This window comes from Carcharodon carcharias (genome assembly GCF_017639515.1).
Source record: "Carcharodon carcharias isolate sCarCar2 chromosome 36 unlocalized genomic scaffold, sCarCar2.pri SUPER_36_unloc_1, whole genome shotgun sequence".
NCBI lineage: Eukaryota > Metazoa > Chordata > Chondrichthyes > Lamniformes > Lamnidae > Carcharodon > Carcharodon carcharias.
The window spans coordinates 2731707-2756130 of NW_024470726.1; the positions used below are offsets into that span (position 1 = coordinate 2731707).

The 24424-nt window shown below is 55.2% G+C and overlaps 1 protein-coding gene across 1 annotated transcript in view; it reads right to left on the reverse strand.

The window, feature by feature from the left end:
• Positions 1-345: 345 nt before the first annotated feature.
• LOC121274321 (soluble guanylate cyclase 88E-like) overlaps positions 346-24424 on the reverse strand; it is an 80455-nt gene continuing 56376 nt past the window's right edge. Inside the window, exons 9-16 of the mRNA XM_041181563.1 lie at positions 23814-23943; positions 19234-19380; positions 15872-16018; positions 14590-14746; positions 11329-11438; positions 5780-5869; positions 3442-3545; positions 346-616 (exon numbers count right to left, since the gene is read on the reverse strand). Of these exons, the coding sequence (XP_041037497.1) occupies positions 346-616; positions 3442-3545; positions 5780-5869; positions 11329-11438; positions 14590-14746; positions 15872-16018; positions 19234-19380; positions 23814-23943 (1156 nt within the window). The remainder of the gene's footprint in view (positions 617-3441; positions 3546-5779; positions 5870-11328; positions 11439-14589; positions 14747-15871; positions 16019-19233; positions 19381-23813; positions 23944-24424) is intronic.

The window sequence follows — 24424 nt, forward strand, 5'->3', positions numbered from 1 at the left end:
GGGGTGGGGGGTGGGTGAGACGGGGTGGGGGAGACGTGGTGGGGGGTGGGGGAGACACGGTGGGGGAGACGGGGTGGGGGAGACGGGGTGGGGGAGACACGGTGGGGGAGACGGGGTGGGGGGTGGGGGAGATGGGGTGGGGGAGACGTGGTGGGGGGTGGGGGAGACACGGTGGGGGAGACGGGGTGGGGGAGACGGGGTGGGGTGGGGGGGGTGAGACGGGGTGGGGAAGACGGGGGGGTGGGGTGGGTGAGACGGGGTTGGGGAGACGGGGTGGGGGAGACGGGGTGGGGGAGACGGGGGGGTGGTGTCTGATGGGGACAAGGTGGCCTCAGTCCGAGCCCCTCACACCAAGGCACAGCTGATGCTCCTGAAGGGGCCTCTGGGTGGGAGCTGCTGGGTCCCCGTGTTGGGCAGGGTCCTGGGCTGTCCAGAGTTGGCCGGCCGAACGTTCTCCATCGCCCCCGACCCCTGCACCTTCTTCCTCAGCTCGCGGAAGCCGTCGGAGCCGGTGCCAGACAAACCCTCACCCGACTCGTAGGAGGCCGACGAATGCAGCTGATCCTCATCTTCCTTCCAGACACCCGGCTCGGGGGAGTGTACACTCTCAATTCGACTGTACAGAGAGAGGGGGAGGGGGAGAGAGGGGGGGAAAGAGAGAGAGGGAGAGAGAGAGAGAGAGAGAGACAGAGAGAGAGAGAGGGGGACAGAAAGAGAGAGAGAGGGAGGGGGAGAGACAGAGGGAGAGATAGAGAGGGACAGAGAGAGAGAGAGAAAGAGGGAGAGGGAGAGAGGGGGAGAGAGTGAGAGAGACAGAGGGAGAGAGAGAGAGGGAGGGAGAAGTAGAGAGAGAGGGACAGAGACAGATAGAGAGAGGGAGAGGGAGAGAAAGAGACAGACAGAGAGAGAGTGAGAGAGAGAGAGAGAAAGGGAGAGAAACAGAGGGAAACAGGGAGAGAGAGAGGGGGGGAGAGAGAAAGAGGGAGAGAGAGACAGAGGGAGAGAGACAGAGGGAGAGCGACAGAGTGAGAGAGAGAGAGAGGGAGAGGGAGAGAGAGAGAGAGAGGAGAGAGAGACAGAGAGACAGAGGCAGAGAGAGAGAGAGGGAGACAGAAGGAGAGGGAGAGAGGGAAAGAGAGAGAAAGAGAGAGAGAGGGAGAGAGAGGTAGGGAGGGAGAGAGAGATGGAGAAAGAGAGAGAGGGAGAGAGACAGAGGGAGAGAGAGAGAGAGAGAGAGGGAGAGAGAGAGAGAGAGAGAGAGACAGGGAGATGGTGAGGGTGGGGGATAGAAAAAAAAATCAGAAAGTTTTCTCAGCTACTGCCCGGTCAAACTACCCAGAGCAGCCAGGCCTCAGTGGGTTGTGTGCTCTGGGCTCTGAGTCTGGAGGTTGTGGGTTCAAGACCCTAAAGCTCAGACCAACATTCCCAGTGCCACACTGTCGGAGGGTCAGTACTGAGGGAGCGCCGCACTGTCGGAGGGTCAGTACTGAGGGAGTGCCGCACTGTCGGAGGGTCAGTACTGAGGGAGCGCCGCACTGTGGGAGGGTCAGTACTGAGGGAGCGCCGCACTGTCGGAGGGTCAGTGCTGAGGGAGCGCCGCACTGTCGGAGGGTCAGTGCTGAGGGAGCGCCGCACTGTCGGAGGGTCAGTACTGAGGGAGTGCCGCACTGTCGGAGGGTCAGTACTGAGGGAGCGCCGCACTGTCGGAGGGTCAGTGCTGAGGGAGTGCTGCACTGTCGGAGGGTCAGTACTGAGGGAGTGCCGCACTGTCGGAGGGTCAGTACTGAGGGAGCGCCGCACTGTCGGAGGGTCAGTGCTGAGGGAGCGCCGCACTGTCGGAGGGTCAGTACTGAGGGAGTGCTTCACTGTCGGAGGGTCAGTACTGAGGGAGTGCCGCACTGTCAGAGGGTCAGTACTGAGGGAGCGCCGCACTGTCGGAGGGTCAGTGCTGAGGGAGCGCCGCACTGTCGGAGGGTCAGTGCTGAGGGAGCGCCACACTGACTTACAGTCTGAGATGTTAAACTGAGGCCCCCATCTGCCCTCTCAGGAGGATGGAAAAGGTCACATGACCGTTGTTGGATGAAGAGCCGGGGGAAGGGTGATAGGTGTTGGGGGGGTGGGGGGTGCGGGGTGCAGAGCGGGGCATTCTCCCCCGCGTCCTGGGGCCGATATTAACCCTTCATCGCCGACATCACTAATAACGGGATGACCTGGGTCCCTATCACATGGCTGTTTGTGGGATCTTGCTGTGCGCCAATTAGCTGTACTGATATCGCCAACAATGCCCAAATTCTGTAAAAGAATAGGGACCAACAAAAATGGAGGGGCTCAGAGGGACGATGGGCTATCGGTCGTGCATGTCCCCAGGGTTTAACCTGTCTTAGCATTCCCTGGGGAGTCAGCCGGCTAAATCCCACAGAACTGACCCAAATCTCCGGATAACTCGGAGGAGGAGACTCCCGCTGGGGAATCTGGGGGTATTTCTCATTGGGGCCCTAGGTTCTTGAGGGCAGACCCCATGTTGGTCCGCCAGGCTGGACTTCCAGCCCCACGTCTGGCCTACAGCGATCCAGAGACCAGGAGGTTTGGCTGATCGTTCGAGGGAGTTCCTGAGGGAACTGGGTTGTGACGGGGAGGGGGCGGCCCTTCAGTTTTGGGAAGCTCTGCTCAGATCCCCCCCCCTCCCCCCTAATCGGGAGTAACTGGGTCCAGTTCTGGGCCCCTCCCTCTGCACCTCAGGAAGGACATATTGGCCCTCGGAGGGGGGAGCAGCGCAGACTGACCAGAACCATCCCGGGGCTGAAAGGGTTAAACTCCGAGGGCGGGTCTCACACACGCACAGACTCGGCTTGTATCCCCCTCGAGGGTGGGAGATGAAGGGGTGATCGGATCGAGGGGGGTTTAAGATGATTCAAGGATCTGATTGGGTCGATGGAGAGAAACTGTTTCCTCTGGTGTGGGTGGGGTTGGGGGGGGGTGGTGGGGGGGGCGGTGGTGGTGGGGGGTGTGGGGGGAGAATCTGGAACTCTCTCCTCCACCAAAAGCTGCCGATGGAGAGAACTGATGAAGAGTCAGACAGACTCGAAACGTTAACTCTGTTTCTCCCTCTCTCTCTCTCTCTCTCCACCGACGCTGTCAGACCCGCTGAGCTATCTGTTCTCATTTCCGATTTCCAGCCCCCGCTGCGTTTTGCCTCTCCTCTTGGATTGATTTTTGTTGGGTCGAGGGGACTAAGGGCGACGGAACCAAGGTGGGGGCGATGGTGTTCAGGCACCGATCAGGCAGGATCGGATTGAAGGGCAGGACAGGCTAGAGGGGCTGACTGGCCTCCTCCTGTTGTGTTTCCTGTGCGTTGGCTCCTGCCTCAGCTGGAGTCTGTAGCTGGTTGGGGGTTGGGGGTTGGCGGGGGGTGGGGGTGGGTGGGTGGTCAGTGCAGTTTACCTGCTATTATCGTTCTGCTCACTGCTGTTCCTCAGCTCAGCCGATGTCTTGAAAGCTGCATTCCTCTTCCCCTTGAGCCAATAGGTCTTCATATAGCCCTTGCCCTAAGGAATGAAACATTGGCATCGCCAAGGATTAAAACTCCATTTGCCAAATGTAAGTGGTAAGTGACAAGTCCAACCCCAGATCCAGGCTTGAGGGCTCTCGCTATAACTCCAGGCCCTGTTCTGGCCTCTCACTCAGACCCTGTTCTCGGCCTCTCGCTAACTCCAGGCCCAGTTCTAGGCTCCTCGCTAACTTCAGGCCTCTCGCTAACTCCAGGCCCAGTTCTAGGCTCCTCGCTAACTCCAGGCCTCTCGCTAACTCCAGGCCCAGTTCTAGGCTCCTCGCTAACTTCAGGCCTCTCGCTAACTCCAGGCCCAGTTCTAGGCTCCTCGTTAACTCCAGGCCTCTCGCTAACTCCAGGCCCAGTTCTAGGCTCCTCGCTAACTCCAGGCCTCTCGCTAACTCCAGGCCCAGTTCTAGGCTCCTCGTTAACTCCAGGCCTCTCGCTAACTCCAGGCCCAGTTCTAGGCTCCTCGCTAACTCCAGGCCTCTCGCTAACTCCAGGCCCAGTTCTAGGCTCCTCGCTAACTCCAGGCCTCTCGCTAACTCCAGGCCCAGTTCTAGGCTCCTCGTTAACTCCAGGCCTCTCGCTAACTCCAGGCCCAGTTCTAGGCTCCTCGCTAACTCCAGGCCTCTCGCTAACTCCAGGCCCAGTTCTAGGCTCCTCGTTAACTCCAGGCCTCTCGCTAACTCCAGGCCCAGTTCTAGGCTCCTCGCTAACTCCAGGCCTCTCGCTAACTCCAGGCCCAGTTCTAGGCTCCTCGCTAACTTCAGGCCTCTCGCTAACTCCAGGCCCAGTTCTAGGCTCCTCGCTAACTCCAGGCCTCTCGCTAACTCCAGGCCCAGTTCTAGGCTCCTCGTTAACTCCAGGCCTCTCGCTAACTCCAGGCCCAGTTCTAGGCTCCTCGCTAACTCCAGGCCTCTCGCTAACTCCAGGCCCAGTTCTAGGCTCCTCGTTAACTCCAGGCCTCTCGCTAACTCCAGGCCCAGTTCTAGGCTCCTCGCTAACTCCAGGCCTCTCGCTAACTCCAGGCCCAGTTCTAGGCTCCTCGCTAACTTCAGGCCTCTCGCTAACTCCAGGCCCAGTTCTAGGCTCCTCGCTAACTCCAGGCCTCTCGCTAACTCCAGGCCCAGTTCTAGGCTCCTCGCTAACTCCAGGCCTCTCGCTAACTCCAGGCCCAGTTCTAGGCTCCTCGCTAACTTCAGGCCTCTCGCTAACTCCAGGCCCAGTTCTAGGCTCCTCGCTAACTTCAGGCCTCTCGCTAACTCCAGGCCCAATTCTGGCCTCTCACTCCAGGCTAAGTTCTAGGCCTCTTGCTATAACTCCAGGGCCAGGCTTTGTGGCCTCTCACTATAACTCCAGGCCCAGTTCAAGGTCTTTTGCTAACTCCAGGTCCTGCAGGTTTGAGGCCTCTCACAAACTCTAGGCCCAGGCTTGAGGCCTCTCACTAAATCCAGGCCCAGCCTTGTAGTCTCTCTCTATAACTCCTGGCTCAGTCTTGAAGCATCCTACTAACTCAGGCCCAGGCTTGAGGCCCTTCGCTAACTCCAGGCGCCCACTTGAGACTCATACTAACCACAGGTTCAGCCTTGAGGCCCAAGCTACCCCAGCCCATAATTGCTCATGGAGAAGGTTGTGGTGAGCTGCCTTCTTGAACTGCTGCAGTCCATTTGGTATAGGTACACCCAACGTGCTGTTAGGGAGGGAGTTTCAGGATTTTGACCCAGGGACAGTGAAGGAACGGCCGATATGTTTCCAAGTCAGGATGGGGAGTGGCTCGGAGGGGAACTTGCAGGTGGTGGTGTTCCCCATGTGTCTGCTGCCCTTGTCCTTCTAGATGGTAGTGGTCGTGGGTTTGGAAGGTGCTGTCAAAGGAGCCTTGGTGAGTTGCTGCAGTGCATCTTGTAGATGGTACACACACTGCTGCTACTGTGCGTCGGTGGTGGAGGGAGTGAATGTTTGCGGATGGGGTGCCGATCAAGCGGGGCTGCTTTGTCCTGGATGGTGTCGAGCTTCTTGAGTGTTGTGGGAGCTGCACTCATCCAGGCAAGTGGGGAGTATTCCATCTCACTCCTGACTTGTGCCTTGTAGATGGTGGACAGGCTTTGGGGAGTCAGGAGGTGAGTTACTCTCCGCAGGATTCCCAGCCTCTGACCTGCTCTGGTAGTCACAGTATCAATGTGGCTGCTCCTACTTCAGGTCCAGGCTATACATCACATTCCAGGGCCTCACCTTGACAAATATCTTGCCTCGTTCCTCGATAATGTAGGGCTCATGCTCCAGGTGGTCCTTTGTGGTCTGGCTGATGTGGATTTGCATACCCTAGGACAGAGGGAACAAGGAGGTCTGAGCTGTTAATCATTAATACTGACAGCCTCACTGGGCCCACTCAGTGGACGTATCTGCCCAGTCAGAGGAAAAAGGGGTTATTGGGAAGGAAATGGAAGCCAATTCCTTCCCCTCGCTGCAACACTGCCACCCCCATTCCCACGCTACGAGCGGCTGTATCCCTATCGCAACATGTCTCGCCTCTGAGTTGGAAGGTCTTGGGTTCAAATCTCTACTTCAGAAACTGAGCCTCATTATCCAGGCCGAAACTCCCTGTGCCAATACCGAGGGAGCACCGCGCTGTCGGAGGGTCAGTACTGAGGGAGCGCCGCACTGTCGGAGGGTCAGTACTGAGGGAGCGCCGCACTGTCGGAGGGTCAGTACTGAGGGAGTGCCGCACTGTTGGAGGGTCAGTACTGAGGGAGTGCTGCACTGTCAGAGGGTCAGTACTGAGGGAGTGCTGCACTGTCGGAGGGTCAATACTGAGGGAGCGCCGCACTGTCGGAGTGTCAGTACTGAGGGATGTCATCTTTTGGGATGAGATGTTAAACTGAGGCCACGCCTACCCTTTTGGGGTGGTTGTTAAAGATCCCACGGCTGCTATTGAAAGAAGAGCGGGTGTGGCGGTGGGGAGCGAGGGGTAGATCTCCCTGGTGTCCTGGGGCCCAGTATTTATCCCTCAGCCAACATCAGTAAAAAAAATCTGGTTCATCAGGTCAAATCAAACATTCTCCCCACTCCCCGTGGGAGCGAGTCCCACATTCTCCCCACTCCCCGCGGGAGCGAGTCCCACATTCTCCCCGTGGGAGCGAGTCCCACATTCTCCCCACTCCCCGTGGGAGCGAGTCCCACATTCTCCCCACTCCCCGTGGGAGCGAGTCCCACATTCTCCCCACTCCCCGTGGGATCGAGTCCCACATTCTCCCCTCTCTCAGCGGGAGCGAGTCCCACATTCTCCCCTCTCCCCGTGGGAGCGAGTCCCACATTCTCCCCACTCCCCGTGGGAGCGAGTCCCACATTCTCCCCACTCCCCGTGGGAGCGAGTCCCACATTCTCCCCACTCCCCGTGGGAGCGAGTCCCACATTCTCCCCGTGGGAGCGAGTCCCACATTCTCCCCACTCCCCGTGGGAGCGAGTCCCACATTCTCCCCACTCCCCGTGGGAGCGAGTCCCACATTCTCCCCGCTCCCCGTGGGAGCGAGTCCCACATTCTCCCCACTCCCCGTGGGAGCGAGTCCCACATTCTCCCCACTCCCCGTGGGAGCGAGTCCCACATTCTCCCCATTCCCTGTGAGAGTGAGTCCCACATTCTCCCCTCTCCCCGCGGGAGTGAGTCCCACATTCTCCCCTCTCCCCGCGGGAGTGAGTCCCACATTCTCCCCTCTCCCCGCGGGAGTGAGTCCCACATTCTCCCCGCTGCCCGTGGGAGCGAGTCCCACATTCTCCCCACTCCCCGTGGGAGCGAGTCCCACATTCTCCCCATTCCCTGTGAGAGTGAGTCCCACATTCTCCCCTCTCCCCGCGGGAGTGAGTCCCACATTCTCCCCGCTCCCCGCGGGAGTGAGTCCCACATTCTCCCCGCTGCCCGTGGGAGCGAGTCCCACATTCTCCCCAATCCCCGTGGGAGCGAGTCCCACATTCTCCCCACTCCCCGTGGGAGCGAGTCCCACATTCTCCCCACTCCCCGTGGGAGCGAGTCCCACATTCTCCCCACTCCCCACGGGAGCGAGTCCCACATTCTCCCCACTCCCCACGGGAGCGAGTCCCACATTCTCCCCACTCCCCGTGAGATCGAGTCCCACATTCTCCCCACTCCCCGTGGGAGCGAGTCCCACATTATCCCCACTCCCTGCGGGAGCGAGTCCCACATTCTCCCCTCTCCCCATGGGAGCAAGTCCCACATTCTCCCCATTCCCTGTGGGAGTGAGTCCCACATTCTCCCCACTCCCTGCGGGAGCGAGTCCCACATTCTCCCCTCTCCCCATGGGAGCAAGTCCCACATTCTCCCCATTCCCTGTGGGAGTGAGTCCCACATTCTCCCCACTCCCCGTGGGAGCGAGTCCCACATTCTCCCCTCTCCCCGTGGGAGCAAGTCCCACATTCTCCCCGCGGGAGCGAGTCCCACATTCTCCCCGCGGGAGCGAGTCCCACATTCTCCCCCGTGGGAGCGTGTCCCACATTCTCCCACCCTCCCCGCGGTAGTCAGTCCATCATTCTCCCCTCTCCCCGCAGGAGCGAGTCCCACATTCTCCTCACTCCCCGTGGGAGCGAGTCCCACATTCTCCCCACTCCCCGCGGGACCGAGTCCCACATTCTCCCCACTCCCCGTGGGAGCGAGTCCCACATTCTCCCCGTGGGAGCGAGTCCCACATTCTCCCCACTCCCCACGTTAGCGAGTCCCACATTCTCCCCACTCCCCGTGGGAGCGAGTCCCACATTCTCCCCACTCCCCACGTTAGCGAGTCCCACATTCTCCCCGCGGGAGCGAGTCCCACATTCTCCCCACTCCCCGTGGGAGCGAGTCCCACATTCTCCCCACTCCCTGAGGGAGCGAGTCCCACATTCTCCCCCACTCCCCGTGGGAGCGAGTCTCACATTCTCCCCACTCCCCGTGGGAGCGAGTCCCACATTCTCCCCACTCCCCGCGGGAGCGAGTCCCACATTCTCCCCACTCCCCGCGGGAGCGAGTCCCACATTCTCCCCACTCCCCGTGGGAGCGAGTCCCACATTCTCCCCACTCCCCACGTTAGCGAGTCCCACATTCTCCCCGCGGGAGCGAGTCCCACATTCTCCCCACTCCCCGTGGGAGCGAGTCCCACATTCTCCCCACTCCCCACGTTAGCGAGTCCCACATTCTCCCCACTCCCCGCGGGAGCGAGTCCCACATTCTCCCCACTCCCTGTGAGAGCGAGTCCCACATTCTCCCCACTCCCCGTGGGAGCGAGTCCCACATTCTCCCCACTCCCCGTGGGAGCGAGTCCCACATTCTCCCCACTCCCCGTGGGAGCGAGTCCCACATTCTCCCCACTCCCTGCGGGAGCGAGTCCCACATTCTCCTCTCTCCCCATGGGAGCGAGTCCCACATTCTCCCCACTCCCCATGGCAGCGAGTCCCACATTCTCCCCACTCCCCGCGGGAGCGAGTCCCACATTCTCTCCGCTCTCTGGGTAAAGAATTTTCTCCTGAATTCCACTTTGGATTACTTAGTGACTGTTGTATATTGATGGCCCCCCCACCCCAAACTTAGCTCTGGACTCTCTCGCCCCCCACCCCCCACCCCCACCCACGCTAGCAGGAGCAGATTCTCTCCCCTGAGGGAATCGGTTGTTTTTGTGAGGGTTTCCCGGGCAGAGTCCAAGGGCCTCAGTCTCTAGTAGATCCGGCACAAGCTTGGGGGGGAGGGGGCGGCGAAGGCTTTGCCCTGGGCCAGGACACCCTACACGCGTTGGGATGGGGAGTGACCGTGCCCTCAGCCTTTCAGCACCTGGGGGGGGTGGGGGGGTGGGGGACTTGAGAGAATTCCGGGATCGTGGGCCTTTTGGGTTGGAATTGTAACCGTGGATGTCGGGTGGAGCAGAGCTGCTGCCTACCGGGGATCAGTCTAGCTCTTCGGAGGAGCGGAGCTGAGATTCCTCGTGAGGGAGACGGAGCTTTTGCGAAGAATGTCCGTGGCTCACAGCGGCGACTGACGTCTGGGTGGGTTTGCTGAGAAATCCGGGGGACCTGTCTTGGTCGCGTCTGCCGTTTAGCGTACAGTTTGTGGCGTGTTCGAGCACAGTTTGCCTGTTAGTTCATCATTCCCTCACCTTAATCCTGAATGTTAGAGGTCAAGATAAATAGTGTTGACTGCTTTTTGACTCTTGTAGGGTAAAATTTCTTCTGTTTGTTTGAAACCATGGAATCTTGTGACTTTATTCTCTTAGTAAGTGAGTCTCTTGCAACTGTACTCTGCTTAAAAAAAATAGTTATTGGTCCCTAACCGGATTGTAACAAAACTTGGGGGTCTCGTCCAGTATTGTAGCAACATTTGGGAGTTTGGTCTGGGATCGCAATTGAATCCTTTTCAAATGTAAAGACCTCAGTCAGGTCATTCGCACAGCCTTTTCTTTTCTAGAGGAATGAGCTCCCCCCACCACCCTTCCCCCTTCAGTCTTTCCTGATAGTTATAACCTCTCAGATCTGGTATCATCCTTGTAAATCGTTTTTTGCAACTTCTCCAGTTCCTCGATAACTTTTTTTTATAATGTGGAGACCAGAACTGTGCACAGTATCTCGGAGTGTGGTCTAACCAGACCTGAACGGTGCACAGTATCTCTGAGTGTGGTCTAATCAGACCAGAACTGTACATAGCATCTCCAAGTGTGGTCTAACCAGACCAGAACTGTGCACAGTATCTCCGAGTGTGGTCTAACCAGATCAGAACTGTGCACAGTATCTCCGCGTGTGGTCTAACCAGATCACAACTGTGCACAGTATCTCTGAGTGTGGTCTAACCAGACCAGAACTGTGCACAGTATCTCCGAGTGTGGTCTAACCAGACCAGAACTGTGCACAGTATCTCTGAGTGTGGTCTAACCAGACCAGAACTGTGCTCAGTATCTCCGAGTGTGGTCTAACCAGACCAGAACTGTACATAGTATCTCCAAGTGTGGTCTAACCAGATCAGAACTGTGCACAGTATCTCCGAGTGTGGTCTAACCAGACCAGAACTGTACATAGTATCTCCAAGTGTGGTCTAACCAGATCAGAACTGTGCACAGTATCTCCGAGTGTGGTCTAACCAGATCAGAACTGTGCACAGTATCTCCGCATGTGGTCTAACCAGATCACAACTGTGCATAGTATCTCCAAGTGTGGTCTAACCAGACCAGAACTGTGCACAGTATCTCTGAGTGTGGCCTAACCAGGTCAGAACTGTGCACAGTATCTATGAGTGTGGTCTAACCAGACCAGAACTGTGCACAGTATCTCCGAGTGTGGTCTAACCAGGTCAGAACTGTGCACAGTATCTCTGAGTGTGGTCTAATCAGACCAGAGCTGTGCTCAGTGCTCCAAGTGTGGTCTAACCAGACCAGAACTGTGCACAGTATCTCCGAGTGTGGTCTAACCAGACCAGAACTGTGCACAGTATCTCCGAGTGTGGTCTAACCAGACCAGAACTGTGCACAGTATCTCCGAGTGTGGTCTAACCAGACCAGAACTGTGCCCAGTATCTCCGAGTGTGGTCTAACCAGACCAGAACTGTGCCCAGTATCTCCGCGTGTGGTCTAACCAGACCAGAACTGTGCACAGTGCTCCGAGTGTGGTCTAACCAGACCAGAACTGTGCACAGTGCTCCGAGTGTGGTCTAACCAGACCAGAACTGTGCACAGTGCTCCGAGTGTGCACGGTATCTCTGAGTGACAGAAAGGGGATTGAAACACCTCGAAAATGACTACGATAGTCTCACTCACCACCCCGTTGCTCTCCATCCGTGAGGCTGTGTTGACGGTATCTCCAAAGAGACAGTAACGAGGCATTTTCAGACCCACCACGCCGGCAACCACCATCCCCGAGTGGATTCCTGCAGCGAGACACAAAAACAGACAGCAGTCGCCCAGCTCCCATTGAAGACGCTCCTGGAGGAGCGGGGGGGGGGGTGTGGGGGGGGCAACACCACATGACCTTTGACCTTTGGCTCCAAACCCTGACCTCCCCCTTACCTCCACTGCCGCCTCGCCTCCGCCAAACATTCCAGCACATATTGGTCGCCCCTTGCCGTGTCACACCCCCCCATCTTCCCCAGGGCCAATCACAAAGCGGAAACACCCTTAAGTTACCCAATTGGATGACCCTTGACTGCCAGTCGAAGCGGCCATTTTTTTTCCCTGCCTCTCCACCCCGTCACACCATCTCCAATAGTCTTACAACTGAAAGGAGTTTAGAAAGTTTTTTTTAGAAAAGATGCATTTTTTTTTATAATTGCAGCTACCACACTTCCTCTTGATTTCTTCAGGGAAATGGACGACCATTTGAGAGACCCTCCTCCCCCCCAACTTTATTAAATTCATTAAGTATTGTTGAAGAAAGTGACATGTCGAAGCTTTTCGTCTTGCATTCATCAGGACACTCGCAAGAATACCAATGTCAGGGGGAAAACAACAATTTATACTGTACGAGAAGAGAGTGCCGATCAGTTGGCAGGTGGCGTTGCCATGGAGGATGCAACACCGATAGTGGCTGACAGTTAACTGCCAAGCACTGTTTGAAACTTAAACCAGGCAGCTTGACTCTGATTGGTCAATGCGTTGCCCTGAGGAATGAATCAGTGAATGGCTGTCACTTGTTTCATTTAGCTGAAACAGGCGCAATGTGTGTACATGTCCTTCCTGTCTGCAAAGAGCAGGGCCCCGTGTACTAATATATGTAGCCTCCAGTACAAGCAAATGTGCCACACTGCCAGCCCTGACAATTGGCTGTCAGTGTAATTCTTAGCACACTGAGGATTATTAAGCAAATGTTGTCCAATTGCGGAATCACATCTAATGTTGGACACTGAGTTTTGCAAACATGGGCTGGTTGTGCACAGCCTGTACCCTGTCCATTGTGAACAGCGGCTGGGACATGCTGTTTGATACGATCTGCCAGTCTTTGGGGTGTACGGCCTACATACCTAACCTCACACTGGCATTGAAATTCATGTGCCATGTTACTCATCTGGGTGATAGGCAGAGCATCTTTTAGGCTTGATGGCAGCATCCTGTTAGTGGTGAATACCACTCGTGTTGCTACTACATAGTAGCAGTGTGAAACAGCTAGCTTCACCTGTCGGTCTAATTTTGCCCTTCCAAGGTTAGAAGGATCTCACCGCTGCCACCATGTCATGTGTGTCGCAATGACATGAATGAAATAATCACTCGTAAGGGATTGGCTAAACACGTTGTGGATTCATTATTTAATTCTAGGCACATGTGAACCTGGATATGAAGCTTGAAGATCGCAGCAGCAGAGCTGTGCACAGCGTGATCTGCTTAAAAGCAAAAGTGAAACTAAAACTGGATCGCATGACACACTTCCTTCGAGTGATGTCATGCTGCAATCCCTTAAAGGCATATTACAACAATCACCTGCGTATGGTTAACAACACAACCCGACCAATCATTCGCACTTAGCCACATCCGTTCCTTTCAGGATAGCGTACGTTGTTTGACAGCACCGCTCCCAACGGTTTTGGGGTGATGTAAGGGTATTCGCTTGCCCCAACTCTGTTTGGCATTTTGTTCCTCGTGCTCCTCTGCTTTCCCAGCAGATGCAGAAGGCATGTAAAATCACACAGCAAGTTCTACAAACTGTCCATCCTGGGATGAAGGGTTTGTCTTATGAGGAGAGGTTGAGCAGGTTGGGTCTGTACCCATCGGAGTTTGGAAGAACGAGAGGCGACCTTATTGAAACATAGAAGATTCTGAGGGGTGGTGGCGGGGGAGGGGTGCTCGACAGGGTCGATGCTGAGAGGATGTTTCCCCTCATGGGGAAGTCCAGAAGGAGTTGGTGGGGGGGTCTTGGAGATGAGGAGGAATTTCTTCTCTCAGGGGGTTGTTAGCCTGTGGAATTCTCTCCCCCAGAGAGCGAAGGAGGCCGGGTCTTTGGATATATTCAAGGCCGAGTTGGATGGATTTTTCGCCATGATCTAACCATGTCTAAGCCATGAACCAGGAATCAACTTTCTGTGACCATATTTGGGTAACTGGTCAGTCTGTGAGTGAGGAACATGTGATGGCTAGGGTACTTCATTTCCGAGCTGGGGTTCATTGTCCAAAATGATTGCATCTGATGGGTTCTTCTAGATGGCTTGGTTCCATTCCAATGGCTCGATTTGAAGGGAGTCGAGGGTTATTGGTGGGGGGGAAGGTGGAAGACAGGGAAGTGGAGTTAAGGTCACAGTCGAATCAGCCGTGATCTTAGAGAAAGGTGGAGCAGGCCTGAGGGGCTGAAAGGCCTCCTCCTGCTCCGAATGTGTGTGTAGGATCTGTGGGAATGGTGGGAGGACCCGGGGCAGGCTTAGCCCAACGTCACACCATCGATTGACCAACTGTCTCCCGCATCTGGTCTCAGCTACGATGGTGTGTCGACACCATTGCTTCATCACTGCTAGGTCAACCAAACCTGGACCATTGGAAACGTCAGCCAAGACCTCAAAGTTTGGAGCTGCTGGGAACCCTCACTGCCCCCCGCCCTGGGCTCAAACACCCATCGCCCTCCCCCCCCCAACCCCCCAACCCTCCAACCGCCACCCCGGACTGGGTTTTGCGCTTCTGAGATCTTACTGAGACATACAAGACTCTTGAGGGGGGCTTCTGGACAGGGTAGACATTGGGGCGATGCTTCCATGAGCGGTAGGGCGTGGGGGGGATTCTCGAGCAAGGGGATGTGAATGATAGGATAAGGTGGGGGGCGCTCGTTCAAAACCGAGATGCGAAGGAATTCCTTCTCTCAAGAGGGTAGCGAAGGCCTGGAATCCGCCCCCCCCAGGGAGCAGTGGAGGCTCGGATCACTGAGAGCAATTTAAAGAGGAGGTAGGTAGATTTGTCTGAAATATCGGGGGAGTGGAGGGCTACGAGGAGCTAGCACGAAAGAGGAGTTGAGGCCTAGGGGCAGGTCAACCATGATCTTATTGAATGGCCGGGGGGGGGGGGGGTGCAGGCTGGAGGGGCCGAATGGCTTATGAGAATGCTCACCCACTCGAATCTGGATGTTGTCCCCCGTGGATGGGTCCTTCAGGTGGTCGATGGAGCTCAGCATGTCAACCGCCATGTCACAGATGTGGTGAGCGTGGAAGGTGGTCTTGTTTGGCACGCCGGCCACCACCATATAGGCATCGCGGATGGTCTCCACCTGGCGGGGGGTGGTGGGGGGGTGGGGGTGGGGGTGGTGCGGAACAGCATCATTAATACGCGGAACGTCCGACTGCTTCCCGCGCCTAACATTGACCCGCTCCCTCTCTTTCTGCCCGACAACGGAGCATTTCTATGTAAACGTGTCACGTCGCAGTTGCGCCCTCCCGCCACTGGGTGGTGCTGCAGAGGCACTGGTGTGAAAGGTGGTGGAAGGGTGGGGGGGGGGGGTGCAAGAGTGAACAGGCCCGACAGGCCAAGGACCACTGCCTGGCCCAGAGATGGATGGTAGGGGCAGCCTTGACACTGGGGAGAATTACCTTATAGACATTGGGGAGAGTTACCATATAGACATTGGGGAGGGTTACCATATAGACATTGGGGATGGTTACCATATAGACATTGGGGATGGTTACCATATAGACATTGGGGAGAGTTACCATATAGAAACTGGGGAGGGTTACCATATAGACATTGGGGAGGGTTACCATATAAACATTGGGGAGAGTTACCTTATAGACATTGGGAGAGTTACCTTATAGACATTGGGGAGAGTTACCTTATAGACATTGGGAGAGTTACCTTATAGACATTGGGGAGAGTTACCATATAGACATTGGGGAGGGTTACCATATAGACATTGGGGAGAGTTACCTTATAGACATTGGGAGAGTTACCTTATAGACATTGGGGAGAGTTACCATATAGACATTGGGGAGAGTTACCATATAGACATTGGGGAGAGTTACCATATAGACACTGGGGAGAGTTACCTTATAGACATTGGGGAGAGTTACCTTATAGACATTGGGGAGAGTTACCATATAGACATTGGGGAGAGTTACCATATAGACATTGGGGAGAGTTACCATATAGACATTGGGAGAGTTACCTTATAGACATTGGGAGAGTTACCTTATAGACATTGGGAGAGTTACCTTATAGACATTGGGGAGAGTTACCTAATAGACATTGGGGAGAGTTATCATATAGACATTGGGAGAGTTACCTTATAGACATTGGGAGAGTTACCTTATAGACATTGGGGAGAGTTACCATATAGACATTGGGGAGAGTTACCATATAGACATTGGGAGAGTTACCTTATAGACATTGGGAGAATTACCTTATAAACGTTGTGCTTCTCGCTCAGTGTGTCAAACACGATGTAGATCTCGTTGAGCATGTCCACCACCTGCATGGGGGTGATGTGGATGCAAATTTCATTGAACTTCACCACGTCACTGAACAGGATGGTCACGTCAGGAAATACCTGCAAATGGGGGGGGGGTCAACACATTGAAACATAGGCACCTCTCAAATCCTGTCCCGCAGCTTCGCTCTCCCTCCCTATCTCTGTAACCTCCTCCAGCCCCTACACACCTCCCTATCTCTGTAACCTCCTCCAGCCCCTACACCCCTCCCTATCTCTGTAACCTCCTTCAGCCCCTACACCCCTCCCAATCTCTGTAACCTCCTCCAGCTCCTACACCCATCCCTATCTCTGTAACCTCCTCCAGCCCCTACACCCCTCCCTCTCTCTGTAACCTCCTCCAGCCCCTACACCCCTCCCTATCTCTGTAACCTCCTCCAGCCCCTACACCCCTCCCTATCTCTGTAACCTCCTCCAGCCCCTACAACCCTCCGAGATCTCTGCGCTCCTCCAATTCCGGCCTCTTGCCCATCCCCCGATTCCCATCGCTCCACCATTGGCGGCCGTGCCTTCAGCTGCCTGGGGGGGGGCCCTGAGCTCTGGAATTCCCTCCCTGAACCTCTCCAACCCTCTCTCTCTCTCTGTCTCTCTCTCTCTCTGTGTCTAAGACGCTCCTTAAAACTGACCTTTTTGACCGGGTTAATGGTCACAGTTCCCTCATAGGTGGCTCGGGGTCACTTGCTGCTCTCTATGGCTTTGGAGAGTTTTACTGCATGGAAGGCTCTATGTAAATGCAAGTTATTGTTGAACTGTAGGTCAATTTCTCGGTAACTTGCACAATAACCAAGGTTTTGGGATGAATTTATGTCCAATTCTCCCCCCCGACACCTTCCTGTGTCTCCCAGATGTTCAGCCCTCAGGTTTGAGGTAAAAGAATGAACGTGTACAGACCACCAGACTGTGCAAAGACAGACGAGCATCTCTTTAGCAGCATTCACCATCTAGGCCATCTCAAAGCTCTTCACAGCCAACGAGGTGCTTTTATTGGTGTTCACTGTTGTAATGTAGGCAACTTGCACACAGCAAGATCCCACAAACAGCAATGTGATACTGACCCGGGTCATCTCTTTATATAGTGATGCTGGTTGAGGGATAACTATTGGCCCCAGGACACCGGGGAGAACTCCCCCCTCCCCAAACCCGGCCACTGCCCCCGATTCTCTTCTTCAAATATTGTGACCTGGGGTTGGTTACTTCCATCGGAAAAAGCGGAGAGGCTCTCTGTCCAATGTCTCATCCGCGAGACGGCACTTCCAACAGTGTGGCGCTCCCTCGGCACTGACCTCCTGACAGTGCAGCCCTCCCTCAGCACTGACCCTCTGACAGGGCGGCACTCCCTCAGTACTGACCCTCCGACAGTGCGGCGCTCCCTCGGCACTGACCCTCCGACAGTGCGGCGCTCCCTCGGCACTGACCCTCCGACAGTGCAGCACTCCCTCGGCACTGACCCTCCGACAGTGCGGTGCTCCCTCGGCACTGACCTTCCGACAGTGCGGCGCTCCCTCGGCACTGACCTCCTGACAGTGCAGCCCTCCCTCAGCACTGACCCTCTGACAGGGCGGCACTCCCTCAGTACTGACCCTCCGACAGTGCGGCGCTCCCTCGGCACTGACCCTCCGACAGTGCGGCGCTCCCTCGGCACTGACCCTCCGACAGTGCAGCACTCCCTCGGCACTGACCCTCCGACAGTGCGGCGCTCCCTCGGCACTGACCCTCCGACAGTGCGGCGCTCCCTCGGCACTGACCCTCCGACAGTGCAGCACTCCCTCGGCACTGACCCTCCGACAGTGCGGCGCTCCCTCGGCACTGACCCTCCGACAGTGCGGCGCTCCCTCGGCACTGAACCTCCGACAGTGCGGCGCTCCCTCAGCACTGACCCTCCGACAGTGCGGCGCTCCCTCAGCACTGACCCTCTGACAGTGCAGCACTCCCTCAACACTGACCCTCCAACAGTGCGGCGCTCCCTCAGCACTGACCCTCCGACAGTGCGGTGCTCCCTCAGCACTGACCCTCCGACAGTGCGCCACTCCCTCAGTACTGACCCTCCGACCGTGCAGCGCTCCCTCAGTACTGACCCTCCGACAGTGCGGCGCTCCCTCAGCACTGACCCTCCGACAGTGCGGTGCTCCCTCAGCACTGACCCTCCGACAGTGCGGCGCTCCCTCAGTACTGACCCTCCGACAGTGCGGCGCTCCCTCAGTACTGACCCTCCAACAGTGCGGCGCTCCCTCAGTACTGGCACTGGGGGGTGTTGCCCTAGATTATGAGGCTTGAGTCTCTGGAATGGGGACTCGAAGCCACCACCTCCTGACTCAGAGGTGAGAAAGAGAGGGAGAGAGAGACCCACTGAGACACAGCATTTTATCTGACCTCCATCCTGTCCGATCAAAATAAATTTGCACAGTAGGGTCACTGGATTCAAAGCAAAATCTATTTCTCGTAGCATTTTAACAGCCGCAGTATAAGAAGATGAAGCTATTAAATAAAGAATGCAGGATCCTGGGTTTTATAAACAGAGGGTTAGAATAAAGCACGAACGTTAGACTCCACCCTTTATAAATCTCTGTTTAGGCCTCAGGCCACAGCTGGAGTTCCATGTCCAATTCCGGGCCCCGCACTTTAGGAAGGAGGTCAAGGGCCTCGGAGACGGTGCGGGAGGGAGATTTACCCAGAATGGGACCCGGGATGAGGGACTTCAGATCATGTGGAGAGACTGGGAGAAGCTGGGATTGTTCTCCTCAGAGCGGAGAAGGTTAAGGGGGAGATTGAATCGAGGAGCGTTCGGAATCAGGAAGGGGGTTTGGACAGAGTAAATGAGGAGAAACTGTTTCCACTGGGCAGGAGGGTCGGTAACCAGAGGGGACACAGATTGAAGAGAATCGGGGAAAGAACCAGAGGGGGAGATGAGGAGGATTTGTCTTTATTTACACAACGAGTTGTTGTGATCTGGAAGGCGCTGCCTGAAAGGGCGGTGGAAGCAGATTCAATAGGAACTTTCAAAAGGGGAATTGGGTAAATACTGGAAGGGGAAAAATCTGTAGGGAGATGGGGTTAAGAGCAGTGGTGGGGGCGGGGGGGGGGGGGGACAGTGGGACTGGTTGGATAGATATAGCAAGAGCTGGAATAGGCATGATGGGCTGAATGGCTCTTCCTGTGCTGCGTGAAACAATGCGCAAGCTCAGAGAGGTGAAGGCAGGAGAATGGGGATTCAAGGAAAGACGTTTGTAGGAAAGGGATGAACTCCGGAGGCCATTCGGTGGGATATAAGCTATAACCTGACAGGTCTCCAGCGCGGTGACCCCTTTGCGGAGACGGTCAGCAACAGCTTTCGGGATCATGGCGTACAGCAAGGAGTCTCCCCTTTTCTTCTCTTCATCCAGCTTCTTAATGATTTCCTGCAACTGTCCATATTTCTGTCGCTCCTGTGGGAACACGTGCACAGATGGAAGATTTAATGGTCACCAGCTTTAGGGTTATTGTTAACGCCAAACCCCAAACCGGAACCTGAAACCCAACACACACCTTAACCCTAACACTAAACCTAACCCTGAACCCGAAACCTAACACTGACCCTAACCCTAACCCTAATAATAACCCAACCCGAACTATAACCCTGAACACGAGACCTAACAATAACCCTAAGCCTAACCCTAATCACTAACCCTAGTCCTAACCCGAACCCTAACCCTAACCCCAAACCCCAACCCTGAACCCTAACCCTAACCCTAACCCTAAACCTAACCCTAACCCTAACCTCAGACCCTAACCCTAACCCTAACCCTAACCCCAAACCTGAACCCGAAACCCAACCCTAACCCTAAACCTAACCCTAACCCTAACCCTGTACCCGAAACCTAACACTGACCCTAACCCTAACCCTAATCACTAACCCTAATCCTAACTCTAACCCTAACCCTATCCCTAACCTTAACCCTAACCCGAACCCTAACCCTAACCCCAAATGCCAACCTAACAATAACCCTAACCCTAACACCAAACCCCAAACCTAACCCTATCCCTATCCCTATCCCTAACTGTAACCCTAACACTATTCCTATCCCTAATCCTAACCCTAACCCTAACCCTAATCCCTAACCCTAATCCTAACCCCGAACCCCAACCCTGAACCCGAAACCTAACCCTATCCCTAACCTTATCCCTATCCCTAACCGTAACCCTAACCCTATCCCTATCCCTATTCTTAACCCTAACCCTAACCCTAATCCCTAACCCCGAACACCAACCCTTAACCCGAAACCTAACCATAACCCTAACCCTAATCCCTAACCCTAATCCTAACCCCGAACCCCAACCCTGAACCCGAAACCTAACCCTATCCCTAACCTTATCCCTATCCCTAACCGTAACCCTAACCCTATCCCTATCCCTATTCTTAACCCTAACCCTAACCCTAATCCCTAACCCCGAACACCAACCCTGAACCCGAAACCTAATCATAACCCTAACCCTAACACCAAACCACAACCCTAACCCTAACCCTATCCCTATCCCTATCCCTATCCCTAACCGTAACCCTAACCCTATCCCTATCCCTAATCCTAACCCTAACCCTAACCCTAATCCCTAATCCTAATCCTAACCCCGAATCCCAACCCTGAACCCGAAACCTAACCCTATCCCTATCCCTAATCCTAACCCTAACCCTAACCCTAATTCCTAACCTTAATCCTAACCCCGAACCCCAACCCTGAACCCAAAACCCAAACCTAACCCTAACCATAACTCTAAACCTAAACCTAACACTAACCCTAACCCTAACCCCTAACCTAACCCTAACCCTAAACCAAACCCTAACCCTAACCCCTAACTCTAATCCTGAACACTAACTCTAACCCTGACCCTAACCCTAACCATAATCCTGAACACTAACACTAACCCTGACCCTAACCCTAACCATAATCCTGAACACTAACACTAACCCTAACCCTCATCTCTAATCCTAACCCTAATGTCTAACCCTAACCCTAATCTCTAACCCAAACCCTAACCCTAAACACTAACTCTAACCCTAAACCTAACCCTGAGCACTAACCCTAACCCTAATCTATAACATTAACCCTAATCTCTAACCTGAACCCAAACCCTACCCAGAACACTAACCCTAACCCTCATCTTGAACTCTAACACTAACTATAACCTTAAACTCTAGTACTTACCCTAACCCAAACGCTAACTCTAACCCTAATCCTAGCCATAACCCTAACCCCTAACTCTAAACCTATCCCTAACACTAACCCTAACTCTAACACTCAACACCAACCCTAAACTTTAATCCTAATCCTAACCCAAAATATAACTCTAACCCTAGACCTAACTCTAACCCCTAACCTTTACCCTAACCCCTAATACTAACCCTAACCCTAAACTCTAATCCTAACCCCTAGCCCCAATCCTAAACTCTAATCCTAACCCATAGCCCCTAACCCTAAACTCTAATCCTAACCCCTAGCCCCTAACCCTAAACTCAAATCCTAACCCCTAGCTCTAACGCTAACCCCTAACACTTAACCTCTCAATCCCACCTCTTCCCCGTCTCCCTCAATCTAACCTACCCACCCACCTCCTCCCCATCTCCCTCAATCTAACCTACCCACCCACCTCCTCCCCATCTCCCTCAATCTAACCTACCCACCCACCTCCTCCCTGTCTCCCTCAATCTAACCTACCTACCCAACTCCTCCCCATCTCCCTCAATCCAACCAACCCACCACCTCCCCATCTCCCTCAATCTAACCTACCCACCCACCTCCTCCCCGTCTCCCTCAATCCAACCTACCCACCTCCTCCCCGTCTCCCTCAATCCAACCTACCCACCTCCTCCCCATCTCCCTCAATCCAACCTACCCACCTCTTCCCCATCTCCCTCAATCTAACCTACCCACCTCCTCCCCGCCTCCCTCAACCCAACCTACCCACCTCCTCCCCATCTCCCTCAACCCAACCTACCCACCTCCTCCCCGTCTCCCACAACCCAACCTACCCACCTCCTCCCCGTCTCCCTCAACCCAACCTACCCACCTCCTCCCCGTCTTCCTCAACCCTACCTACCCACCTCCTCCCCCTCCCTCAACCCAACCTACCCACCTCCTCCCCGTCTCCCTCAATCCCCACCTACCCACCTCCTCCCCGTCTCCCTCAATCCAACCTACCCACCTCCACCCCGTCTCCCTCAATCCAACCTACCCACCTCCTCCCCGTCGCCCTCAACCCAATCTACCCACCTCCTCCCGTCTCCCTCAATCCAACCTTCCCACCTCCTCCCCGTCTCCCTCAATCCCCACCTACCCACCTCCTCCCCGTCTCCCTCAATCCAACCTACCCACCTCCTCCCCGTCTCCCTCAATCCAACCTACCCACCTCCTCCCCGTCGCCCTCAACCCAACCTACCCACCTCCTCCCGTCTCCCTCAATCCAACCTACCCACCTCCTCCCCCTCTCCCTCAATCCAACCTACCCACCTCCTCCCTGTCTCCCTCAATCCCCACCTACCCACCTCCTCCCCGTCTCCCTCAATCCAACCTACCCACCTCCTCCCCGTCTCTCTCAATCCCCACCTACCCACCTCCTCCACATCTCCCTCAATCCAACCTACCCACCTCCTCCCCGTCTCCCTCAATCCAACCTACCCACCTCCTCCCCGTCTCCCTCAATCCAACCTACCCACCTTCTCTTCTCTCTCTCTCTCTCACTCTGTCTCTCTTTTCATTCCACCACCTGCCGACCTGATTATTCACCAGAACCATCCCGGGGCTGAAAGGGTTAAACTCCGAGGGCGGGTCACACACACACAAACAGACTCGGCTTGTACCCCCCTTGAGGGTGGGAGATGAAGGGGTGATCGGATCGAGGGGGGTTTAGGATGATTCAAGGATTCGATCGGGTCAATAGAGAGAAACTATTTCCTCTGGTGGGGGTGGGGGAGAGAGAGTCCACACAGGGGGGAGTGGGAATCTGGAACTCTCACCCCCCCCCCACCCCCAAAAAGCTGTTGAGGCTGGGGGATGCGGGGTGGGGGGGTCAGTTGGAAATTTTAAATCTGAGTTGGACAGATTCCTGTTGACCAAGGGCTACATCCAAAGTGGGCACATGGAGTTAAGCTACAGAGCAACCATGATTTGATTGAATGCTGGGACAGTCTCGAGAGGGTCTGAATGGCCTCCTTCTGTTCCTGTGTAACAGGCTCAGGAGGGGCTGAATGGCCTCCTCCTGTTCCGGTGTAATTGGCTCAAGAGGGGCTGAATGGCCTCCTCCTGTTCCGGAGTAACAGGCTCGAAAGGGGCTGAATGGCCTCCTCCTGTTCCTGTGTAACAGACCCGAGTGAGGGGCTGAATGGCCTCCTCCTGTTCCTGTGTAACAGGCTCAAGAGGGGCTGAATGGCCTCCTCCTGTTCCTGTGTAACAGGCTCAAGAGGGGCTAAATGGCCTCCTCCTGTTCCTGTGTAACAGGCTCAAGAGGGGCTGAATGGGCCTCCTCCTGTTCCTGTGTAACAGGCTCAAGAGGGTTGAATGGCCTCCTCCTGTTCCTGTGTAACAGGCTCAAGAGGGGCTGAATGGCCTCCTCCTGTTACTGTGTAACAGACCCGAGTGAGGGTCTGAATGGCCTCCTCCTGTTCCTGTGTAACAGGCTCAAGAGGGGCTGAATGGCCTCCTCCTGTTCCTGTGTAACAGGCTCAAGAGGGGCTAAATGGCCTCCTCCTGTTCCTGTGTAACAGGCTCAAGAGGGGTTGAATGGGCCTCCTCCTGTTCCTGTGTAACAGGCTCAAGAGGGACCGAATAGCCTCCTCCTAAAGAGAAAGAGAAATAAATGCTTGTTCTGGTGATGGTTTAACACTCACTTGATCCAGAGCGAGCTGTAGTTCAGCCGATTGCTGGGTTCCAGCCAGGATTAGCTCACGACTTGAATCGTGCAGGTTCAAATCATTGACATACACCCCCATTTTAATCATGTCCTCCACCGTCTCGATTCTGTGTGAGAATCAGCCAGCATTTCAGTTCGGACAACTGAGCTCCGGTTGTAATGAAATACCAACCATCCCACTGTAGCTGGATAAATAAACCCCCCGGCCTTCTAACCCAGGCCCCCTCCGCTCCTGAGGTGCACAAGACCCAAACTGACAGACGCTACCTGGCCTTTGACCCTCTCACTTCGATTGGCAAAACTATTCGCCCACAGAGGCTGTGTATGTGTGTGTGAGTGGGTGAGTGTGTGTGTTTGTCTGTGAGAGAATGTCTGTGTGTGAGTGTGAATGTGTGTGTGAGTGAGTGTGTGTGTGTGTGTGAGAGTGAGTGTGTGTGTGTGAGTGTGTGTGTGTGTGTGTGTGTGTGTTTGTCTGTGAGTGAATGTCTGTGTGTGAGTGTGAATGTGTGTGTGAGTGAGTGTGTGTGAGAGTGAGTGTGTGTGTGTGAGAGTGAGTGTGTGTGAGCGTGAGTGTGTGTGAGTGTTTGT